Source organism: Lacerta agilis, chromosome 1, assembly GCF_009819535.1.
Source record: "Lacerta agilis isolate rLacAgi1 chromosome 1, rLacAgi1.pri, whole genome shotgun sequence".
NCBI classification, from domain to species: Eukaryota; Metazoa; Chordata; class Lepidosauria; order Squamata; family Lacertidae; genus Lacerta; species Lacerta agilis.
This window is the reverse complement of record NC_046312.1, coordinates 71,303,460-71,324,196: the sequence shown is the minus strand read 5'-3', so window position 1 is coordinate 71,324,196 and position 20,737 is coordinate 71,303,460. Positions and strand designations below refer to the sequence as shown.

Sequence of the window (20,737 nt, the reverse complement as noted above, 5' to 3'; positions counted from 1 at the left end):
TCCTGTAAACAAATTAGAATTCATGCTCAATATAGACAAGACATACTTCAACCTCTATGTAAACTTTGTGAAAGCAAAGCAGGACGCATGCTGAATAAACTGGTTGTCTAGAGGAGCCCAAAATTGGTATGAGAAAAGTGACTGTGGGGTAAACTCTTTCCTACTATAAATAACTGTTTGACTCTGATGTCTTACCATAAAACTTAGATTTGGCTAGAATGCTGCCATTTATACAGAAACCATCCTTCCTGTTACTGACATGAAAGGCTGATACAGGAGGATGATGAGAAACCTGTAATGGAAGGGAAGACAAAATTACATATGTATTGTAATTACAATACACACAATATGTACATATTGGGTTCAGTTTAGATGGTGCTGCATAGACCAAAATGTTCGGTTTTAATCTGGTGCACGTAATTGCTCAGATTTACCTGTTCAGCTATGTAAAATGTGTGACTGTTTGTCTGTGGATGAAACCAACAGCAACGAAAGGTCTCTCCCAAAATGGGATTGTATGGCTTTTTTATTCCCTGGAAGAGAGGAATTAAACAGAATACATTATTATAGAACACTGTCCCAATCTGTGGGTTAGAATTTAATGTTCATATACATATGCATATAATTTTTTTAAACATACACAATACAACAACAATAGGTTTTATATTAGTTGAAATTAACTCCCTCTAAGATCAGTGGGTTATGACTTCATCATGATAAACTTTTCATGCTGATATCAGTGAGACCCAAGTTCAACTAACTTCGCCTGGATCCAATCCTGTGTAATAGGTTTCTAAGTGAACAGTTGATGCAGATGGAGATATGAATCCACATCACAACATCTACTCAGGCTCCACTTGAACTGGCTGGTTTTTCTTGCAAATCTCCACCTAGGGCTAGTGCACATTTGGGCTTTTTTCACTGCACTGCGCCAAAGAGGAAGAATTATAGGCAGGAGGATAGAAAGCTTTCAAGGCTGCATTTGCCATTTCTGCCCAAATAATCAATAAAGTAATTCCTGCATTCTATGGAGTTAGACCAGATGACTCTTTGAGTCCCTTCCAAATCCACAATTCTATGATTCTATGAAATAGTTAAGTACCCATTCCCTGTGTCGATATTGGGAAATGTTTGCAATAATTAAGTCTTGTGCTATCAGCTCCCTGCAATTCCAGGGAAATTTCCTTCCCTTGGGGAAACACCTCATGCTGCTAGAGTACCTTGTTTTGCTCAATCAAGATAACATGACACTTGGCAGGCAAGTCCTCTATCTTCTTTTGTTTCCCCTGCAATTACACTGGGGACAGCTCAGATATATTTCATTACTGGTAAATTATACCAGTGATGACACCATCGCTGGACAATGACCAAGTCTGAGATCTATGTGCCAATTTTTGAGACTTCAGTGAAGTCAAACTAAGCTCAGCTCTTAATCAGTTTTGAAATTTTCTTAATTCCTATTGTGTCTTTTGTTTTGGATTTTTTGTCTTTTGTTTTGGATTTTTTTTAAAAAAGGGGGGGGGGAGAAAAGAGAAAGAGAAAGTTATAAGCCCATCTAATTACAAAACCAACTACAACCACGGAACTATCAGCTGGGCTACCAAACCATTTAGAGATGGAAACATTCAGCTGGCGACAAGAAAAACAGGGATCTTTCCCAAAATACAACACTTGAAACAAAATGAAGCTTCTTAGCATGAGAACTGAGGAGCAATAGCTGCTGGATTTGAAAGAGGTTCTCCAACTTCACAGACAATCGCTTTTTACTTCCAGGAGAAATTACTAAGAAATAAAGTACTGAGAACTGGAATTCCTATTTGAGCAACACAGGAAAAAGTAGTTTTAAGTTGAGACAAAATCTGCAGATGGAACAGGAAGCAGAAATACCTCATGCTTCCTGCCTCCCCCCCTCACCAACCTCACAAAGCACTATTATGCAATACAGTACCTCAAGAACCACCTCTCTCCATATGAACCAACCAGACCCTGAGATCATCTTCTGAAGCTCTCCCTGTGTGCCTCCTCCACAAGAGGTCTGGAGAGTGGCAACACAAGAACAGGCCTTTTCTACAGTGGCTCCCCGTTTGTGGAGTGCTCCCCAGGGAGGTTTGTCAGGCACCTCCATTGTACACCTTTAGGCACCAGATGAAAATGTTCTTCTTCAACCAGGCCTTGGGCTGATTCACATCTTATACCCCTTTTAAATGTGTCTGTGGGAAGGAGTGGGGTATCGGTTTGTGTGTGTTTTTTGTGTTCTTGTTTTTATCATGTATTTTGTGCTTTCAGTTGAATTTTTATGTTGTGAACCGCCAAGATCTGTGGATGAAGGGTGGTATACAAATTTAATTAATTAATTAAATGTCCCGATGCTCAAAGCCTGACCCTGTGAGTTCTCTTAAGTAAGCTGGGAGGGTTTTCGGTGGGAGAAGCTGGAAGTTCCTTACTTTTTCATTAAAAAAAAAAAAATCTGTTCTATCACCAGAAGGATTGTAAGAGAAATCCCCTATATTTAAAGAGTGATATCCAGCAATAGTTATACTCAGGGTAACTTAAGTTCATTGATTTCAATATTTGTACCCTGACTATTACTAATGTTGGATATCACCCAATAACTATTTAACCAACATTAGTCATTCTGTTTATCCTTGACCACAAAATATTCTGGAAAAATTGCTAGCTTTTAGCTGGGAGAATTATCTATCTAGTTTATCCTGAACCCAATATATATAGGGGTTCTATAGCACACCTGGAGTATGAGTTAAGCATAATCTTACCTTTGGCTTCTTATAAAAGCCTGATAGGTACCATCTCAAGACTTGCTTGATTCGACAATATGGGTCTTCTTCAAGAGCAGCTCTATAGGAGAAGAGTAATTAGCTGATCTGCTTGCCCTAGGTGGTTTTACAGACACATGAAATCACATCACATACAAAAAGAACCAACAGCAGCACAGTGTGGAAACCCTTCAAGCCTCCCTTGTTAAATTAACTTGTACTTATACTATCGAAGCTTAAATTGAATGGAATTGTCCGAATACTTCATCTAAGAGTCTTCACCTGATCTTAATCTTACCCTGGCTGGGTAGCTTAGCTCATGGCTACAGTATAAATTTTTGAAATACTAGAACAAATCAATGACATAAAATGTAAAAGTAAAATGTAAGAGTGGTGTTTTACTTGAGCTACTCCATTAAAAATGCAGGGCTACTGGGGAAATCTACAGTCATATAAGCCACTTGAGAGAACCAGACAGCCTATAGCACCACAGTCCTAACACTGTAGCTACTTATGGAGAAAATTTAAGTGTCAGATCTCCTCCATTCATCTGAATAAAAATTGTGGAGACAGTGAGACTTACACAAGGGTCAGTGACATTTAATTGTAGATTCCATAGCAAGTGTTCTGAAATGTTTTACCCACCTGACTCTTAAAATCAACACCAAAAGCTAGCTGGAAATCTGAAAAGAGCATTTAAGTTTATCCCACCCCTTGCAAACCAGCTCATGCAGACTGCACATTAAAATATTCTAATTTTAGATCCTGTCTCACTTAATAGGAGGGGGGGAGGTTTCCTACTGCACAAGATCCTATGTATGTTTACTGAAAAGTAAGTTCCACTGTATTTAGTGGAAAGTATTCTCAGCAAAGTGCACAGAGGAAAGCAGTCCTAGTCTGCCATACCTAAAGGCCTGCATAATATGCCCCTAATTATACCTCCAAAAGTATCTAGGTTGTTTTTTTTTACTGTACATGTTATTGGTGCTTTAAAAATGCTCCAGGATTCATCTTCCCTATATGCTTGCTCTCCTTGTTCCACAAACCTTAACTTATCAATAGGTTGGGTATGCAGTTATTGCCAATTACACACTGGCAAGGCTGAGTGCAGCAGAAATCATATCAGTACACCTCTCATTTTTCTTCTTCTTTGCTTTCCTCACAGCTCCCATAAACTGTTGATGTCTAAAGGTCACCGAAATGGATTCCTGTCCTGATTTACAGCACCAGCCGATTAACTCTGAGAGCGTCACGTATTATCAGGGAGCCCTTTCAAGCATACAAACATCCCAGCTGCAGCCAGACTAATACTCCTGGCACATGGGTGCACATCTGCACACTGCATCATCAAAAAGCCGGCAGGCGCTGCTTACTGGGAAAGTAGGTCGGCGTGGTAGTAATAATCGGAAAGCTTGTTGAGGAAGGAGCGCGGCTCCAAGATGAAGGTGGGAAGAACAACGCGGGACAAGTCCATGCCAGGCCTCAGCTGCTTCAGGATGATCCACATCAAGCTCTTGTTTTCATCGGACACCGTTTCTGTTTGAGAGCATTCACCAGTCTAAAGAGAAGAGGGCGGGGAAAACCCCTTCAGCTTGCTGATGCTCCATTTGGTTGTTTCAATATTTATAATCTCCTCTTTCATAAAGTATATATCAAGGCAGCTTACAGCATATAAAATAATTTTAAAAAAAATATCTATAAATGCCCATAAAACAATTAAAAACATCAGTAGATACTGGTTGGTTAGAAAGAGAAATTCATATTGTGAAGGCATGTCTAAACAGTAGATCAAGTCAGGAAGTTCCTATTTGTGCCATGTGTCTACTTCCTGTTTAGTTGCACTCTCGGATCTTGTTCACACATTAAACACTAAGCCAGACCATAGCTTAGGATGAATGAGCAAAGATGCTGGCTGCCAGAGAGGACATGTTCCCTCCTCCTCTGGTCATTCTGTTGCTACACTGAGCTAAGCAGGTTTGGCTTAGCGTGTCGTCCCAACCTGGGCTTGTGGTTTATCTCTCCTAGCCAGATTAGGAGCTGTGAAGCATAGGATGAACTTTGGTTACAGCTCATGGTTTGTTTGAAGAGAGCTAAACCACAAGCCTAGGTCTGGAGGTCAGGTTAAGCCAAACCATGACTCAGCGCAGCTGCGGAAGAACAACTGGAGGAGAAGCAAAGAAGCCACGACGTCATCTCTGGGAGCTTGCATGCTTGTTTCTTCATGCTAAGCCATGGTTTGACATAGTGCCATGTGTGAACCAGGTCATCGTTGTGTGCAATTCAACAAGGCTAAGCACATCCGGAGAGAATTAATGCAGATTCAAACCCCTTTAACAGGCACCTCCTGGAGCGACCTCGGCGTTGTCCTCTCAACAACGTGGCGGAAATAATGTTTTATTGACGTTGGGGCCTAATATCTAAACTTTTAAGGGCAAGAAGCTAATCTAGCACTCGGATGTTGCTTTTAAGCTGCTTTTAACTAATACTGTAAGGTGGTTCTGGGAAAGGCACTTGCTAACTGAGCTCCGGCTCAACATCCCCCATAATTCTCCCTGTAAAAAAATGGAAGAGTTTGGGTCTGTAAGAGAAGCAGTCTGTGCAAAGGAAGAACTCACCAATCAAGCTTCTGGGGAATCAGATCACTTCACAAAGAATTGGCTTGTGCCATTAACAAGGTGACTTGAGGTGAATCAGGGAATCTCTAAGCTCCGAAGTCATTACATGGCCTTGGATATTACAAAAAGTTAACTGCACAACCTCCCCACCCTGCTTTATTTTCTGAGAAACAAAACCCAAGGTGACAGAGACTACAGACACAGGGTGAAACTTGTGGCTGCTGCATTTCCCTAGCTTGGGCATCTTTTATGCTCCAATATTGGCCTGCAGAGCACTGCTCCCTAGAGCAAACCCACAATGGGAACTTAGCACCATGCCACTTGCCGCAGAGCGGAGTTTGATAAAAAGAAAGCCTGTGAGCGAGGAGCAACAAACCTTTTCCCTCTCTATCGATTTCTATTAGTTACAATCTGTCTTGTGCCCTAGACAAACAACATCCCTAAGCTTGATCCACCTTAGATAATGGAAACTGTTAGACGAAAAGCTATTGCAGTGGTGCTATGAGCTATGATGTGTATTGATCTGTCAGTGCTTTCATCAGATGTATTTGCCAACTTTGCAGGGGCATATATCTTGGTCTCACCCATATATATCACAAAGGATTGAAAAGCAAGTCCTCCCAACAACAGGAATCAAGAACAAAATTACATTTTTAACTGTTTACAGAGGGATACCCTATGTTAGTGTGCCTCCAGACTTTTAGAATTTTGCAGGTGGAATTCAATTGCATACCAGAACTTTAGGTTTGTGGCTTTGATGTGGTTTAAAGAGCTCTGCTGCCCTAACACAATAAATATACTTAAAAAAAATTAATCTGATTTTTTGTGGCTTGGAAAGTGTCAGGGAAAGGCCCTGAAAAGGGTGGGGTGAACAAAGTTCTTACAAGGAAATAAGCATCACTGAATACAATTGCACAATGGCAAACACTATAATGATACAACCCAAGTTCTCTTTTTTAATATCCCCTTTAAGTTCCACAGCTGACTCTAGATTTCCCACAACGAAAAAGTAACAAATCATATAAGGTTAACAAAGTTTCCTCTAATTGGGCATGAGCATGTGCCCTGAGGTTGTTAAATTGGGTGAGAAATAATGTTGTGGTTCTACTAGTAAGCCATTTAATGTAAGTCCATTGGCCTATTACAGCTCACAAGCAGCTCATTTTGTTCATGATATGAAGGAAAAACAGCACATTTTACAATTCTCATTGTTAAATTGTGCTGGAAAACAAGAGTCTTGGAGGGGCAATTGCCCTCCTGCTGTCTCTGGCAAACGACTTTGTCAGTGCGACTCAGCTCTTCGCAACAGAATAAAAGAAATGGGACGAAGGAAAGAATTTTCTATCATAAGGCGAAAAATGCAGTGGCCAGATGGATAACAAACTGTGTGGGTAGACAGATAGACATTAAAATGGTTACCTCTCCAAATTCTTCATAGTTCTGCTCCAAGTAGGTGGTCCCTTTCTTTTCCTGAGACGACTCCCCGTGGAGTTCGGACTGATCGCTCTCACTTTCGTTCGTCTTCCGGCTGTTCTCATGCATTTCGTTCTCAGACTCTTCTATATTGTCCCTTTCAGATTTGTCTGAGAAAGCATCATTCTCTAGGTGGTGGTTCTCCAGAGCTGACTCATTAAAGCTGAAAGACACAGATGGTTACAATGTCTTAGGCTGCATACATGCTAATCTGTCTGTAGCACGAAAATGGTAGTTTTTTCTCAACCCAGAAACGTTATTGCTCCTCCTTAACAAGCAGCTCTCAATCTTGATTGATTCTAGATTCTGCTGTCTGCAAGTGTAGGTATGCTTACTTAACATGTATTTGCAAATCCTTGACTTAAGTCATCCACACCTTTTCCTCCATGCACATGCCCCAGGTGAATGAAGAAGGAAGTGGTGATTACAATTTTGGTATACACCCACCCAGAATGCCGTTGGGCAGGTGTGGATACACTCCCCATTGCTAGGACCCCCTTCATCTGCTTTCAAATGGAAATCTTGCAGGGTAACACAGAGCCAATCTGCTAGCAGCTTTTATTTTGGGAATGAAACCAGTTTCTCAAGAAGCACTTTCCAGAGGCAAACACTACACACTGGATCTAGATTGTGTGTGTGGACTACATCAAAAAACCAAGTCCTCTGCTCTCCACTGATGCTAGAATAAGATGCTGTGTGTACGTAGCCTGAGTTTCAAGGTGCTGGAAGTCTTGTAAGATATGGTTGCTCACCAGATCCAAGGATCATAAGCAATGAAGTGTGGCTCTCAAGAAATGTTTCACATAATTGGAAGGTACCCCAGAGTCCAACAATAGTTCAGAGCAGGAATGGAATGCAGGAAGCTGGAATGGCATCCCTCACAGATCCCCACCCAGCCTCTGCTTAAACACCCCAAGGAAATAAGAATTGGCTGAGGGTGCTTTAGATTTTGGTTATTATTAGGACTGTCACCTGATAAAAGAAAATTTAGTCAATTTATCCTACAAGTGTGAACTAGTCAATCCAAGGGCGCCGACTTGCCCCCTCATATCGCAGGGGCGCAGCACATGACGTGTCACGTTACACATCACATGACGTGTCCTGCCCCCACTTAGCGCACAAGCACTCGCACGCCGGGCTGGGACACATGGGCATCCTGCCGCTGCGATGCCAGTGCTCGTGCACTGGGTGGGAAATGGGGAGCATGGAGCTGGACTTCATGCTCGGCCTCCTCCTCCTTGCGCAACATCGGTGGGGAGGAGGTGGTGGAGCAGGGCCACAGGATTTGGGGGTGTAAAATTCTTACAAAAGGGGGAGCACAGCCCCCTCCTTGAAAAATTTTTGGGGGGCTGAAGACCCCTCACCACTTGGGACACAGAAAGACTTTTGCCAGTCCTCACAATTATTTTCAACTCATTGTTCCACTGTATTCAACTCTACTTTAAAAACCAAGTGAAGAGACCTCTATGTCAATATCTCACACTTTGGAGCATGGTAGGTCATTTATGTGTTTTGCCCAAAGATCATATATTTGATTTACTGCTTTGGGCTCATGCAACTAAGGTGTGTTTTTTAAAATGCATACAGTCCAACTTTTTCATAGATAATTATTATTGTCTATTTCTATTATGAAAAATGTTCTCTATGCCCAATCTGAAGGGCATGATAGAGAAGGAATATTTATTCCACAAGGATAGATCTGGTTTCCCAAATCGCTCATGCTCTTTGGCCCAGTTCACACTGGCAAACAACTGGGGACTGACCATGTTGGAATTCAAACTGCAGGGGGAGCTGATCCACATGGGAATCATTTGCAAAGCACTTGCCACTAAGTTTTGAAAGTTTACAGTAGTAAATCTGTGTGATGTGTGTTATAAGTCTAAATGGAAAACGGCACATACAAATGGATAGCCACATGAAACAATTTAAACAAAGTTTGGATCAAGCCCTGGAGTATAGTTGTTTGCACCAACTAGGACTTCCTGAACAACAACTACTGCGCTCCAAAGAGCAACATAAGCTGGTCCTTTATCTGGATTTTGGAGATAAAAAGGATCCCCACCACTGGCATATGGGAACTTTATGTAAGGTGGATTGAAGTGCTCTGTCACCTGTGTGCAACTAACCCACTTTCTTTTTAAAACACAGACGTTTTGCCATTTGGAAAGTGATGGGAGAATGCATTGAAAAGTGTTGAATGAACAAATGACTAATGGGAACACATGTAAACCTTTCAAGCAATTAGGATGAATGCAGAATGTGTCCTCATTGTTGGATAATTAACCCACAAGCTGCTCAGAATGACAGTGGAACGGACTCCCTCAGGAGGTTGTGGACTCTCCTTCACTGGGGGATTTTACACAGAGGTTGGATGGTCATCTGTCATGGATGCTTTAGCTGAGATTCCTGCATTGCACAGGGTTGGACTAGATGACCGTCCTAGGGTTGCCATATTTTGAAGAGCAAAAAAGAGGACACATTTGCTGACTTCTGATTTTAACTATGGATCTCTATGACGCATGAAAAAAAGGACATGTCCTGGAAAAAGAGGGCATATGGCAACCCTTCCAACTCTACAATTCTATGATTCTATGAATGCTTAGCAAAGACTGGATGCAGTCTAATCACCATGTAAGTGTTTTGCAAGAAAAACAGGACAAATGCTCAGTAATCGGTTGTCTCCAGGGGCCCTTGTTTGCAACAGATGGGGAGAAGTACTAGTTTCACTTGATTCTCTAGATTCAGATAATTTTTTTCTGCCTCTCTGAATAAAAAGACACTGCTGTATTTGGAACAGATTGACTGAAAGCAGATAAAACCTTTATCTGTAATCCCTGCAAATATTAATACTGCACGATGGGTTACCAGATTTTAAATGGAGCATCCTGTAGACTGTGAGAGCAGCACAGACCAGGAAGCAGGCACACCCCTGATTTCAGAACCCTCAATCTCCATGGCATCTGCTGAACAGGCACCCCAGCTTTTGAAATTTTGATCTGACAACCCTGCTTAATGGCCAGACAGACATCAAAGGCAAACAGTCACAGTACAGGCAGATGCTATATGTGCTCTCTCTCTCTCTCTCTCTCTCTCTCTCTCTCTCTCTGTGTGTGTGTGTGTGTGTGAGAGAGAGAGAGAGAGAGAGAGATGACAGCTTATGGGAGTAGAACAGCCTGGTTCTATTTCATATACAATTTAGAATTATAAAATGAGTGCAGCAATGCATAAGCCCAACCTAAAGCAGACGTGAAAATTCAGAGGAAATATTCCCATTAGCAATCATCACCATCAGCAAGTCTTTGTAACTGACAGAAAAGACTTAATGCTAGTGCTACTTGGAACAGAGGTGTAAGCTTGGAGCAATCCCTGTATGGGCATTCCAATAACAGAAAGTAATCACGATTACTTTATCTTGTGTAGTCACCCAGTACAGGAAGACAGCACTAGCTGGGGAGCGAATTCTTCCATGGAGGATGACCAAATTACTGAAGACACAATGTCTGCTTCTCTAATTTCCAAGAATAATTTAAATAAGCTGAAGAAAGCATTACATGTAATTAACTGACTTACTAATAATAACATGTCAGCTTAATTGGCTTAATTCCCCAAGGGGAAGATGTTTAACTGAAGGATTTGATCCCATCATGGAACACCGTGCCAGTGATAAATCTTCTGGATATGTGGGAGACAAATGCTACTCCTTGGAAGTGATCTACACTTAGTTTCCGCCGTTGAATCTGTATCCCTTCCTGATGTCTAGGTGACAGATTTTTACTCACAGGCTCACTATTTAGAAAGCAATGGATGTTGTTATGAAGGTTTACCTCAAATGTTAGGAACACGCAGCTGAACAGAGTATAGGACAAGTGTGTGTGTGTGTGTGTGTGTGTGTGTGTGTGTGTGTGTGTGATGCCTGAGAACATAAAAAAGAGCCCTGTTGGATCAGGCTAGCAGCCTATCTTGCCCAGCATCCTGTTCTCCCAGAAAATTTGCTTTCAGGATATGCACAAAGCAGGGCATTAAGGCAAGAGCCCTCTCTCACTGTTGCTCCTTGGCAAGTCATGTTCAGAGGCAGACACCTTTGCTATCCTGAATTTGTCCTAGTTCAAGTGAAAGGATGCTCTCATTACAAATGGCTCTTTTACTCACTGCTACCACTTAGAAGGGATTAAAGCAGATGCATGAAAAGTACTCTCAACTGCAGGAACCACTACAGAAATTCAGAATATATGCTGTAAGTGTGTACATCCTTACTGAAAAAGTTCCTGATCCGAGATGGTAGCAGTGTGCAGTAGGTTGTACAGGCCAGCATGCGAAGAATCAGCCGAGCAATTCAACTCTCCATCTTTCCCTTGCTTGGATGCACTCAGCCTGAAGAGGCTTGAACAGCGCAAGGCCAATTCCAGAGCATCCAACCAACACCGGCCTGTAAAAACACAAACACAGAGATCAAATAGGAAAATGCAGAATGCTCCCTTGACTGCTTCCCATTTCGTGTAACCAGACATTTAATCCATATTGAGGGAGACAGCAAATACAGTGCACAGCAAAGATTTCAAATGTCCTGAAAGCAATGAGACTTGATGGCTGCAGAGTAAGTGTTACCATTTGATATTCAGTTCCTCTCTTCAACATTAATAGCTTTTTACATCCTCCAGGTGATGGCCCAAATCTGAAATATTTCAGGATACAATTTGTCCCTAAAAGTTTACCCTCATCCGAAACAATAGGCAGATCATGTATAGAGTGCATTTTAAATCCATACTTCGTTTCCGGTCATAGTATTTGTGGTTTACATGCCACTCAAATTACTGAGATTCTCACAGTTTCACTCTGCAATGGATACTAAAAATTAAAATATCCAAGCTATGCAAAGTAACATGATCCAAGCAGCTCCCAGAGGGGTTGCCACATCAGTTTCATTCAGCAAATCACTGTCCCATACCTCAAAATACTGACACATTTCTTATGGCACTCTTTTACAAGGACAATAAAACGTATGTTTCCCCATTTTGGGTTTTCTTTCATTTCCACTTAGTTTTCTACCGCCCATCTTCCCCACTTCGGTAAGCCTGCTCCTCACTTCAGAGTGCCCTCTGTGACAAAATGTGGCAATTTCTGAGCAAAGCCCTCATATACATTTTGCTAAATCAAATGGATTTTAGCTGCCCAGGAACCCTGAAATGTAAGACGAATTATGTGGCTTCTCACCCATTCTATTCCTCGTGTACTCTCAAGGGTGGTACATTTAAAGTGTACCATGTAGCCAGTGGCGTAGGAAGGGCGGGGTGTAGGGGGCGGGGCACCCCAGGTTCCAGGAGAGGAGGTGACACTCGGTGGCCCCTCCCCAAACCGAGCCCCGCCGGATGGACAGGGCAGCCCCACGAGCTGCTGCTCGCTTGGTGGCTCGCCCAGTCGCCACGGGAGCAGCAGCGCCGGCCCGAATGAACTGTGCATGCGCGGCATGTCCGCGCATGCACAGTTTGTCCGACACCGTGACATCATGATGCCCCCGCCCCCAGGGGGGTGCCTCTGCGCTGGCGCCCCAGGCAGCCAAAAGGCTTCCTCCGCCACTGCATGTAGCATTATTTTTCCTAAGCTTTTATGAAAAAGCATTGCTAATAGCGATTGATACCCTAGCATTTGCTTCAGGGGACTCTTCCTATGCAGGCAAAGATTAGTGTTTAAGCATCTCCTACTTCCTCACTGGTACAAGAGCTACAAGGCAAGTGTGTGCGATAGTTTTCCAGTTTCACTACTGATAAAGTGACGTTCATTCTGAAAAGCTCCTTAAACCTGGTGGCATATAATTGGATACATAATCATAGCTGTCAACTTTCCCCCTTTTTAAAGGGAAATTCCCTTATTCCAAATAAGATTCCTAGCAAGGAAAGGGAAAAGTTGACAGCTATGTACAAAATGCTTCAGCTGTAGAAATAGTCGCCCAGGCATTATTTCAGGGTTGTTGTTTTTTTTAAATAAAAGAAATCTATAAAAACTTTAGCCTGCTCAATCAAGCAAATGCTAGGGTAAAAAACAAAGTCACAAAGTAAAGAAAATAACACCAAAGGGCATCATTATTAACAGGAAACAAATGGTTCTGCATATAGGATCAAACAGCTCAAAAAGCATAAGACAGACGATGGTGAAATACTGATTTTCATAATGTATTGCAAAACTCCCCTATGCCCTTCCTTCGAAATGCAACTCCAGAATGGAAGAAGGCCTCTCTCGCTTGCAAATGAGTGCCTTCCCTCAATAGCAAACATAATTTTTCCTCCCAGAAACTCGTACTGTACTCTCAGACTTGCAGCAACCAGTTCCTGTCCATGAGGCTATATTTGGAGGATAACATCTGGGACACCTGCCAATGTGGAGCCACTTTCTGGATCTAAACCAGACAGCACAGACAGACTCACTCCATCTCTCTTCCTCTCCCCCAGTAGGTGGCATGGACTGAGTTGTAACTTTGATGAGGCTTTCCCCATTTTTATAAGCTGTCACACATTAAAATGGCTTCCAAACTCGCAAGGCACGATTCAACCATATATAGGCAAATATAGTCTTTGTGGTTAAATGGATTGTCACTCTCATGCAACAAAACAGCTTACATACAAACCTCATCATTTTTGTGGTAAGAAAAGCAATGGGCAATGTACTGGAAAGTAGGGATAATGACAATGCTGGGCATATAATCTCAATGCAGACAAAATGGAACGAATATAGTGATGTCATATAATCTCCCTGTAAATTTTGTGCAAACAAATCAGGATAAATACTCAACCAACAGACCATCTGCAAGGACCCTTAAGCAGGTAAAGGGGTCCACTAGAAGCTGAAGCTTTTGGGGTCCTCGCCCTCCCAAGGAAGAGAGAATAAACCTGGTGTTTTCAGCCTAAGGAGGGGCTTCTGTTAACTGCTACATTTGGAAGGAGGCAATGAAGAGAGCAAGGGATGTTTCCAATACAGTAAGCCCACAACTTACACACATTTAACTTGTGCACATTCAGCTTTATGCACATGGTAAGTAAGTAAGGAGCAGAAAGGGGGCAGGGTTCTGGGGGAAATGACTTTGGCAACCCCACCCACCACTGAACCCAATGTGCTTTGACTATATGCAATTTTGGCTTCAAGTGCAATCCCTTGAACATAACCCCCACATAAATTGTGGGTTTATATCAAAGCTAGTGAATGTAAGCATTCATAAATGAGGAAGTGTCAGTATGGGTGAGTGCATTTAGGAGTGAATAAAAGGGGAAACGGATGGATACAGAGACAATATTTAAAGACTGCAGAAGTATGTGAATTTTTATTTGTCCATATCCTATTTTTAAACTTGCCAGGTTTTACAGGTATGCGGTACCAAGACAAGTGGTTCAGCTACTGGACTTAAGGCCCTGCATTTAGACCATGGACTGAGTTGTCTTATGCACCTTCTTGCATTGGCTTTTCTCCAACCATCGTATTGTGAAACACTTGCTCTAAAAAACTGACTTCATCAGATAAAGGGTAAATCAATGGAGGGCGATACTTCCTTGTGTCCTACAGGTGGTGCTGTGCTTTTAGAATCAACCACATCTGCTGAACTGAAGGATTAAAACTAAAAACTGGAGGCCTCCGCCAACAACAACACCTCCTCCACTGGAACCCACACTGAGCCATATCCTTCAGATTTGCCAGCAAAATAAACCAAAGCGGTGATGCTGGAACCCGATGAAAGAAGTCACAGAAGAGTGATTTTGATACCTTTCAAGTTGGATAATCAGGTAACACTAACGTAATGAAAGAGAGCTGCACAGGAGCAGGCAGCACGAGACTTTATTACGTGTCCTCTTCCCCTCACTACTGCTCTGTCAAGCTATCTGAAATATTCACTGAAGAGATCCAGGTGAGCAGCAAACTGATGGCACCTAGACCCATATCGCCTAATGATGGCTCCCAACAGCTTCATACAGGTATTTAAAAAACATTGGGGATAAAACAGTACTCCATACATAATCGCCATGGTTATTTCTGGACAAAACTCTTTGGAAGGGCAGAAAGGGACACACTAGAGGTGGTGTCACTCTGTACAATAAAGAGCATTGAGTCCAGCAAGTGAAAAATCCCCAAAGGGACAGACTCCTCCACAGAATCATCATTGGTTGCGATAACGGGCCCCAGCATTAATTTAAGGAGACATGCTATATCACCCCCCCCCCCTGATCAAAATCCTCAGGGAGATCTTGAGATGAAGAATGAAATCAAGGAACAATCCAAAAGAGGAGACATTGTAGTAATGGGTGGTTTCAACTACCCTCACACAAACTGGCTACATATGCCTTCCAGTCATGAGAAAGAGGCAAAATTGTGTGCCCTGGAACAGTTGATACTGGAACCAACCAGAAAGGTGGTGACCCTGGACTTGATCTTGCGGGGCACCCAGGATCTGGGTGCGAGATGTGTTGGGAGCAGCGACAGTCGTGCTATTAAATTAAATATACAGGTAATCGGCCAATTGCCAATAAAATCAAACATGGCCACGTTTGATTTCAAAAGAGGAAACTTCCCCAAGTTCTTGTCCTGCTTTCCCCTTTGCACATTCAAATGGCTCTCCTGAAGAGGGCGTATATATCTTGATTTTTTCCATATACTGTATTTTCCCTTGTCCGTCTTCATGCTGACAAACAAGTGCTCCTGTGAAGCTGAGTGAGTGGGAAGGTGGGCAGACAGGGGTGGAAAGAAGGCAGGCCAGTGGCCCAGGTAGGTGGTGCAAGCGAACAGACCAGTGAAGCGGCCAGGCGGGTGGCCCAGGAAGATTTTCCCACACTCCCTGGGGTTGGTGCTGCTGCCACTGGTGTAGAGAGGGGAAATGAAGGGGATGAAGTATTTCTTCCTTTTGTCCTCCTCTCCCCACTAGACCAGTTCCTTAAGACTGCTGCTTAAGCACTCCACCAGAGAATTTAGATCATACCACCAGCAGATCCAACACAAGAATTAGAATAAATGGCACCTGCTGGAAGAAAAATTACGTCTGCCCAGGGAGCTGACTAATTACTATGGCTTCTTATTTGGCTAGTGCCTACACTATAACATACATAATGGTTAGTTCAGCCCATTTGTTTGAGGCATTTCGATAAAACAGTAATTGAAAAACACAGCTGTAGGCCACACCATATTCACCCAGGGCAACTCAATTCCCACGAAAATGCCAAAGGAACAACAAATAGTAAGTGTTAGTAAATCAGTGAATGTTATATGCAAAATATTGGCCGAGGACCAATATGGTTTTAGATTAACAAAGTTTGGCCTCTCATGATTCCCTCCTCAGTGAACCTGGGTTAGCATTTTCTTTATGTGGTATGGCTCCAGAATAAGGCAACCTGAGTTCAAACTCTTGAAAGCAAACTCGAGTTGCCCTCGTATGCACACTTATCTGGGAGTGCAACCCATGGAACAAATGGGACTCACTCTGATAAAGCATGCACAGTATTGCACTGTTAAAATGAGCAAGAAGTCACACACACACACACACACACACACACACACACACACACACACACAATTCTCCTCTTGAAGCTGCTATTTGCATTGAGAGGAAATCCTTTGACTGGCATCAATGGGGGATTTCTTCCCTATGAAAATAAAGGCATCAGAGGAGAAATTTGGTCAGGACTGCAGCAGGGGAGGAAAGGGTTAATTTCCCCAGCTGCTGGGATTCCAGTGGTTATCTTCCCCCCTTCAGCTGCTAATTGCATGTGAAAACATGCACACTAAATGCAAAGACACAACTGACTTCAAGCCTGGTTTGGCCCTAACTTTCCTGAGCACTTTGGAGGAAGGACAAGGTACAAACGTGGTAAATGGATAAATCAGAGCATCCCACAACCCCCCCCCCCAAAAAAAGATATATAGTTTTAAAATTGAGACTTTATAGGATAAACCAACAATACTCAGCACAGTTAGTATTTTACCAGTAATTTCCATCATCATCAAGATGCAGTTTTCAAGGATGGACAGGTCTAAATGAGGACCAAAGGAGCAGGTTGCTGCTTGAGTACATAAGGCTGATTGCATGAAACTCATCGCAAGTAAAGGTTAGAGAAGCCAAAGGCTATTGTAAACAAGATAGGTCAATCTGGTCCGCAGAAGCCAAAAGGAAAATGTTCTTATGCACACCTCTTTTTTCCAGCTGGGATGAAGGTTCTTAGACAAGAACTCTATGCTATCCCTCCCCAGCAACAGAATGACCATATTACTTTACCCTGCACATTTTGTAACTACGTTAAATGAAATGTCAAGTTAAATTGATCTTTAAGGATATAATTGCTTTTATGGCATGGATTGATAGGCAGTCATTGGAACTATTAAACTGCCGCAAAAGCCTGAGGGACCGGTTGGGTTTCATCTCTCTTCCGTGAGCTGCCTGCATCTGACCAGAAATTGAAATATGGGCTCTTCTCCGCCCCCCCAACCACCACCCACAAAAAACCTAATTATATATTGTAGCCGTCTAGGGGAGGGGAACAAAGCGGGATGTGGAACGTCAATACTAAGTGTTCTGCAATTCCCCCAGCTGCAAGGGTTTAGCATGGTAATGACAAAGAAAAACAACACCTTAAAGTCTTTTACCCTTGAAAATTTTGCACTCATTTCCACTGTATTAAAGGTGGTTTTCCCAGAGCGCATGACATGGATTACATGAAGCCCAATGCATGAATCATAAGGGGTCAAGCAAATCTGCTTGCCCAGAAAGATCTGTACTGGTTAATTGGAAGAAAATGAATAGCATGTAGAAATAGAGAAAAGGTCAAAAACTTACCATCTGATTCGGAAGCTGCCCTGAAGATCAAGTAGCTGCTTGGAAGAGGCTGTGTGATTGAGCCTACATTCTCTCCCTTTGGACCCTAGAGCGATGTATGAAAAGAAGGGAAACATATTTTATCATTTTCTCATACCGTTTCAGTTTATATTCTCTGCTTTTAATTCAATGAAACAAATGAAAAGTATGCAACCGCCTTCCATTTCTGGAATAGAGCAAACTCCTAAATGCATTTAGATAAAGGTAAAGGGACCCCTGACCATTAGGTCCAGTCATGTCCGACTCTGGGGTTGCGGCGCTCATCTTGCTTTACTGGCCGAGGGAGCCGGCGTTTGTCTGCAGACAGCTTCCAGGTCATGTGGCCAGCGTCCCATAAAATGCATTTAGCTATGTCTAAAATAGATGCCTCATAGAATAGAGTTCTGAATCCTAGTGGCAAACTCCATGAGTATGGAAAAGTTCTCCACTTCTGAAAATGACCTTCAATTCATGGAGGGCTGTACGTATGGCCTGTGAAAAAGGTGACTGGGAGGATTTGGGTGTCAATGAGGGTGGCCTCTGACACATTGCCCAAAGACACAGATTTGCCATATAGATGTAAATTTAGAAGCAATCACTACAATTTAAATAAAAACACAATACATCTCAGCATAGTGGGTGAGGCTGCGACCAGGTGACTTGTGTGCCTACTCAAACAGCTATCCTGGTGGTAAGGTGCCCATCAACAGTTACCACCAGGATAGCTTTGTCCACCATGAGTTTGTGTAGTCCCACTCTAAAGCTATTTAATTTGGCGGCCATCACCATGTCCCATGGGAGCATGCTAAGAGTGAGTTAATGATGTGTGAAGAGCTGAATTCAGCTACATTGGATGCTCCAGATTCTAGCATCATAACAAATTCTCCTTCTACCTACTTTTTCTACACCATACATAAAAATGTGGCAATCCCTCAGTTCTCTTTAAAAAAAGCAATGTTGACTAAAAATTGGCTGGTTAGGGGAATGCTGTTGTGTCTCTAATATACCACAATATGCCTGGAATTTGTAAAATCTTTGGCAAGTTGGCTTTGACCTCTGTGAAACAGCACCCTGTTTTATCCAATGAGTTTTAAAAGCATCCTTCCTAGGCATGTCACTGTAATGTTTCATGTACATAATATCAGTAATGCTTAAAAACAACCGTGCAATGTAGTTATCAGCCCCATACTGCAAGGAGAGCACTTGCCTACCTAAGCAAGTTCATGGCAGAAATGAAAACTGACCTGGGGGTCATCATTGTTCACAACACTATCCTAACAACGGCTAAGCCCTATTGAATTCAGTGGGGCTTACTTCCCAAGTAAGCTGGGTTAGAATTGCTGCCTTATACACTACCCTAGATGCTACTCAATTGTTCCTTTAGTTGACAGATAGATAATTTAAAACACTTTGGTGTTATAAAGAAGTGACTCTAAAGCCTTACTCCAACTAAAAATATTAGCACTATGCATTAGCATGATTCCTCCCCCACATATCTCTTATATTAAAAAGCCCAAAACCATTCATATCCAGAATGCATCAAGTGTTTCCCAAAGCCCAGCTTTCAGATTAAAACTAGCAAAAGGGAAAAGGCCACTAGAAGTACTGCCAGTTCATATTAATGTCAGCTGCAGCATTGTGATCTGCTAAGATGAATGATAAGATTCCCATCTCTGCTCATTTTGTCTATTATGTCTCCATAGCAATAGCTTCAGTTTCATTCACAAGCCCATCTTGCAAAAGAGAAAAGATATCTTAGCCTGGCCTCTTCCAGGGAGGGCAAGGTAAATAAATATACTCATTCCCTGGCAGAGATTTTTAGGTATTAAAAACTAGGTCAGAAAATGTGTTGCTTCAGCAGTTCGAATTGTCAAATCATCTCTAGATCAACATGATCTGTGATAGCCTCTTATTTTATTTCCCACTTTTCTGGTCCTCAGGAGCAAAATCTAAAAAACTGCAATAAATATTTTTTTTCTTATGCAAAACTGCAATAAATAAATAAATCCTACAGTCCATGTTTGGCCACCTGTGATGCTAACTGTTGATACACATTCTATAGGAACCTTTAAAAGCTTATCAATATTCAACATATCTGGAATTCAAAGTATTCTATCAGGCAGCTTGGCTTCTGTAAGAAAGCTGAAGAAACTCCCTGATTTTGACTGCAGTCAAGCAATTCTTGCACACTTAACTCAGTCAACTCATTTTCTTCCCAAGTAAACAAGTTTAGGATTAAATGATCAACACCCTTTAAAAGAGCATTTTAAAAGAATGTCCCAAACTGCTCTCACGTTGAAGTGTTCACGTCAGAGTCAAGCTATGACATGTAGCTCAAAAGACCATCCCTGATGACAAAAACTGAGTCTCAGTGCTGAACCTCAAAGCTGGTGAAGTTCTCTTGTGATACAGCTCCATCAAAGGTTTCACATAAGGAGTGATTAGACTGAATGTGCCACAGCTTGCTAATCATGCACACTGAATGGAGTCATTACCTCCTGTGGTCAAGCTAGTGCCAAACCTATTGCTCTGCTTTCCTTTGGACCACATCAGTAAGGCCGAGAGGTGGGTCTTGTCATCCGGGCAGCCCAGGACCTACAAACACACTGCCCAGGCTTGCACCCCGGGGAGGTCACTTTGGTGCTGCTAACGCAGCAGTTTGACTTCACCCCCGAAGGTGCACTCCACTGTCTCTCGAGATAGACATGTCACAAAAAAGGAAAGTTGTCAGGGCTTCTCTCTGAGGTGACATATTTTCAGAAAGTATGCAATTTTCACAGTGGGAAAACTTTCAGCTTGCCATGTGAAAACTAGGGGTGGAATAGTGGCACATCAGATTTGCTTATGTTATGACATCACTGATGGTTCACCTGGAAGGAGGCAGGCTTAAGGTACCCAGGTCTGATGCTTTATTAAGGAGCTCAAAAGCAGACCAATTTGTTCATGAGCCCAATTTAAAAGGCGATAATGCAAACCTAGCAGTTTGAAAGCACGTCAAAGTGCAAGTAGATAAATAGGTACCGCTCCAGCGGGAAGGCAAATGGCATTTCCGTGTG

The 20,737-nt window shown here is 42.4% G+C and overlaps 1 protein-coding gene across 3 annotated transcripts in view; it reads right to left on the bottom strand.

Moving 5' to 3' along the window:
* OSBPL5 (oxysterol binding protein like 5) overlaps positions 1–20,737 on the bottom strand; it is a 162,632-nt gene that overhangs the window by 12,398 nt on the left and 129,497 nt on the right. For all 3 annotated transcript variants that reach the window (XM_033154204.1, XM_033154212.1, XM_033154195.1), the window contains exons 7-13: positions 17,664–17,748; positions 11,117–11,288; positions 6,809–7,025; positions 4,148–4,332; positions 2,775–2,856; positions 435–533; positions 196–292 (exon numbers count right to left, since the gene is read on the bottom strand). In XM_033154204.1, coding sequence (XP_033010095.1) covers positions 196–292; positions 435–533; positions 2,775–2,856; positions 4,148–4,332; positions 6,809–7,025; positions 11,117–11,288; positions 17,664–17,748 — 937 coding nt within the window. The remainder of the gene's footprint in view (positions 1–195; positions 293–434; positions 534–2,774; positions 2,857–4,147; positions 4,333–6,808; positions 7,026–11,116; positions 11,289–17,663; positions 17,749–20,737) is intronic.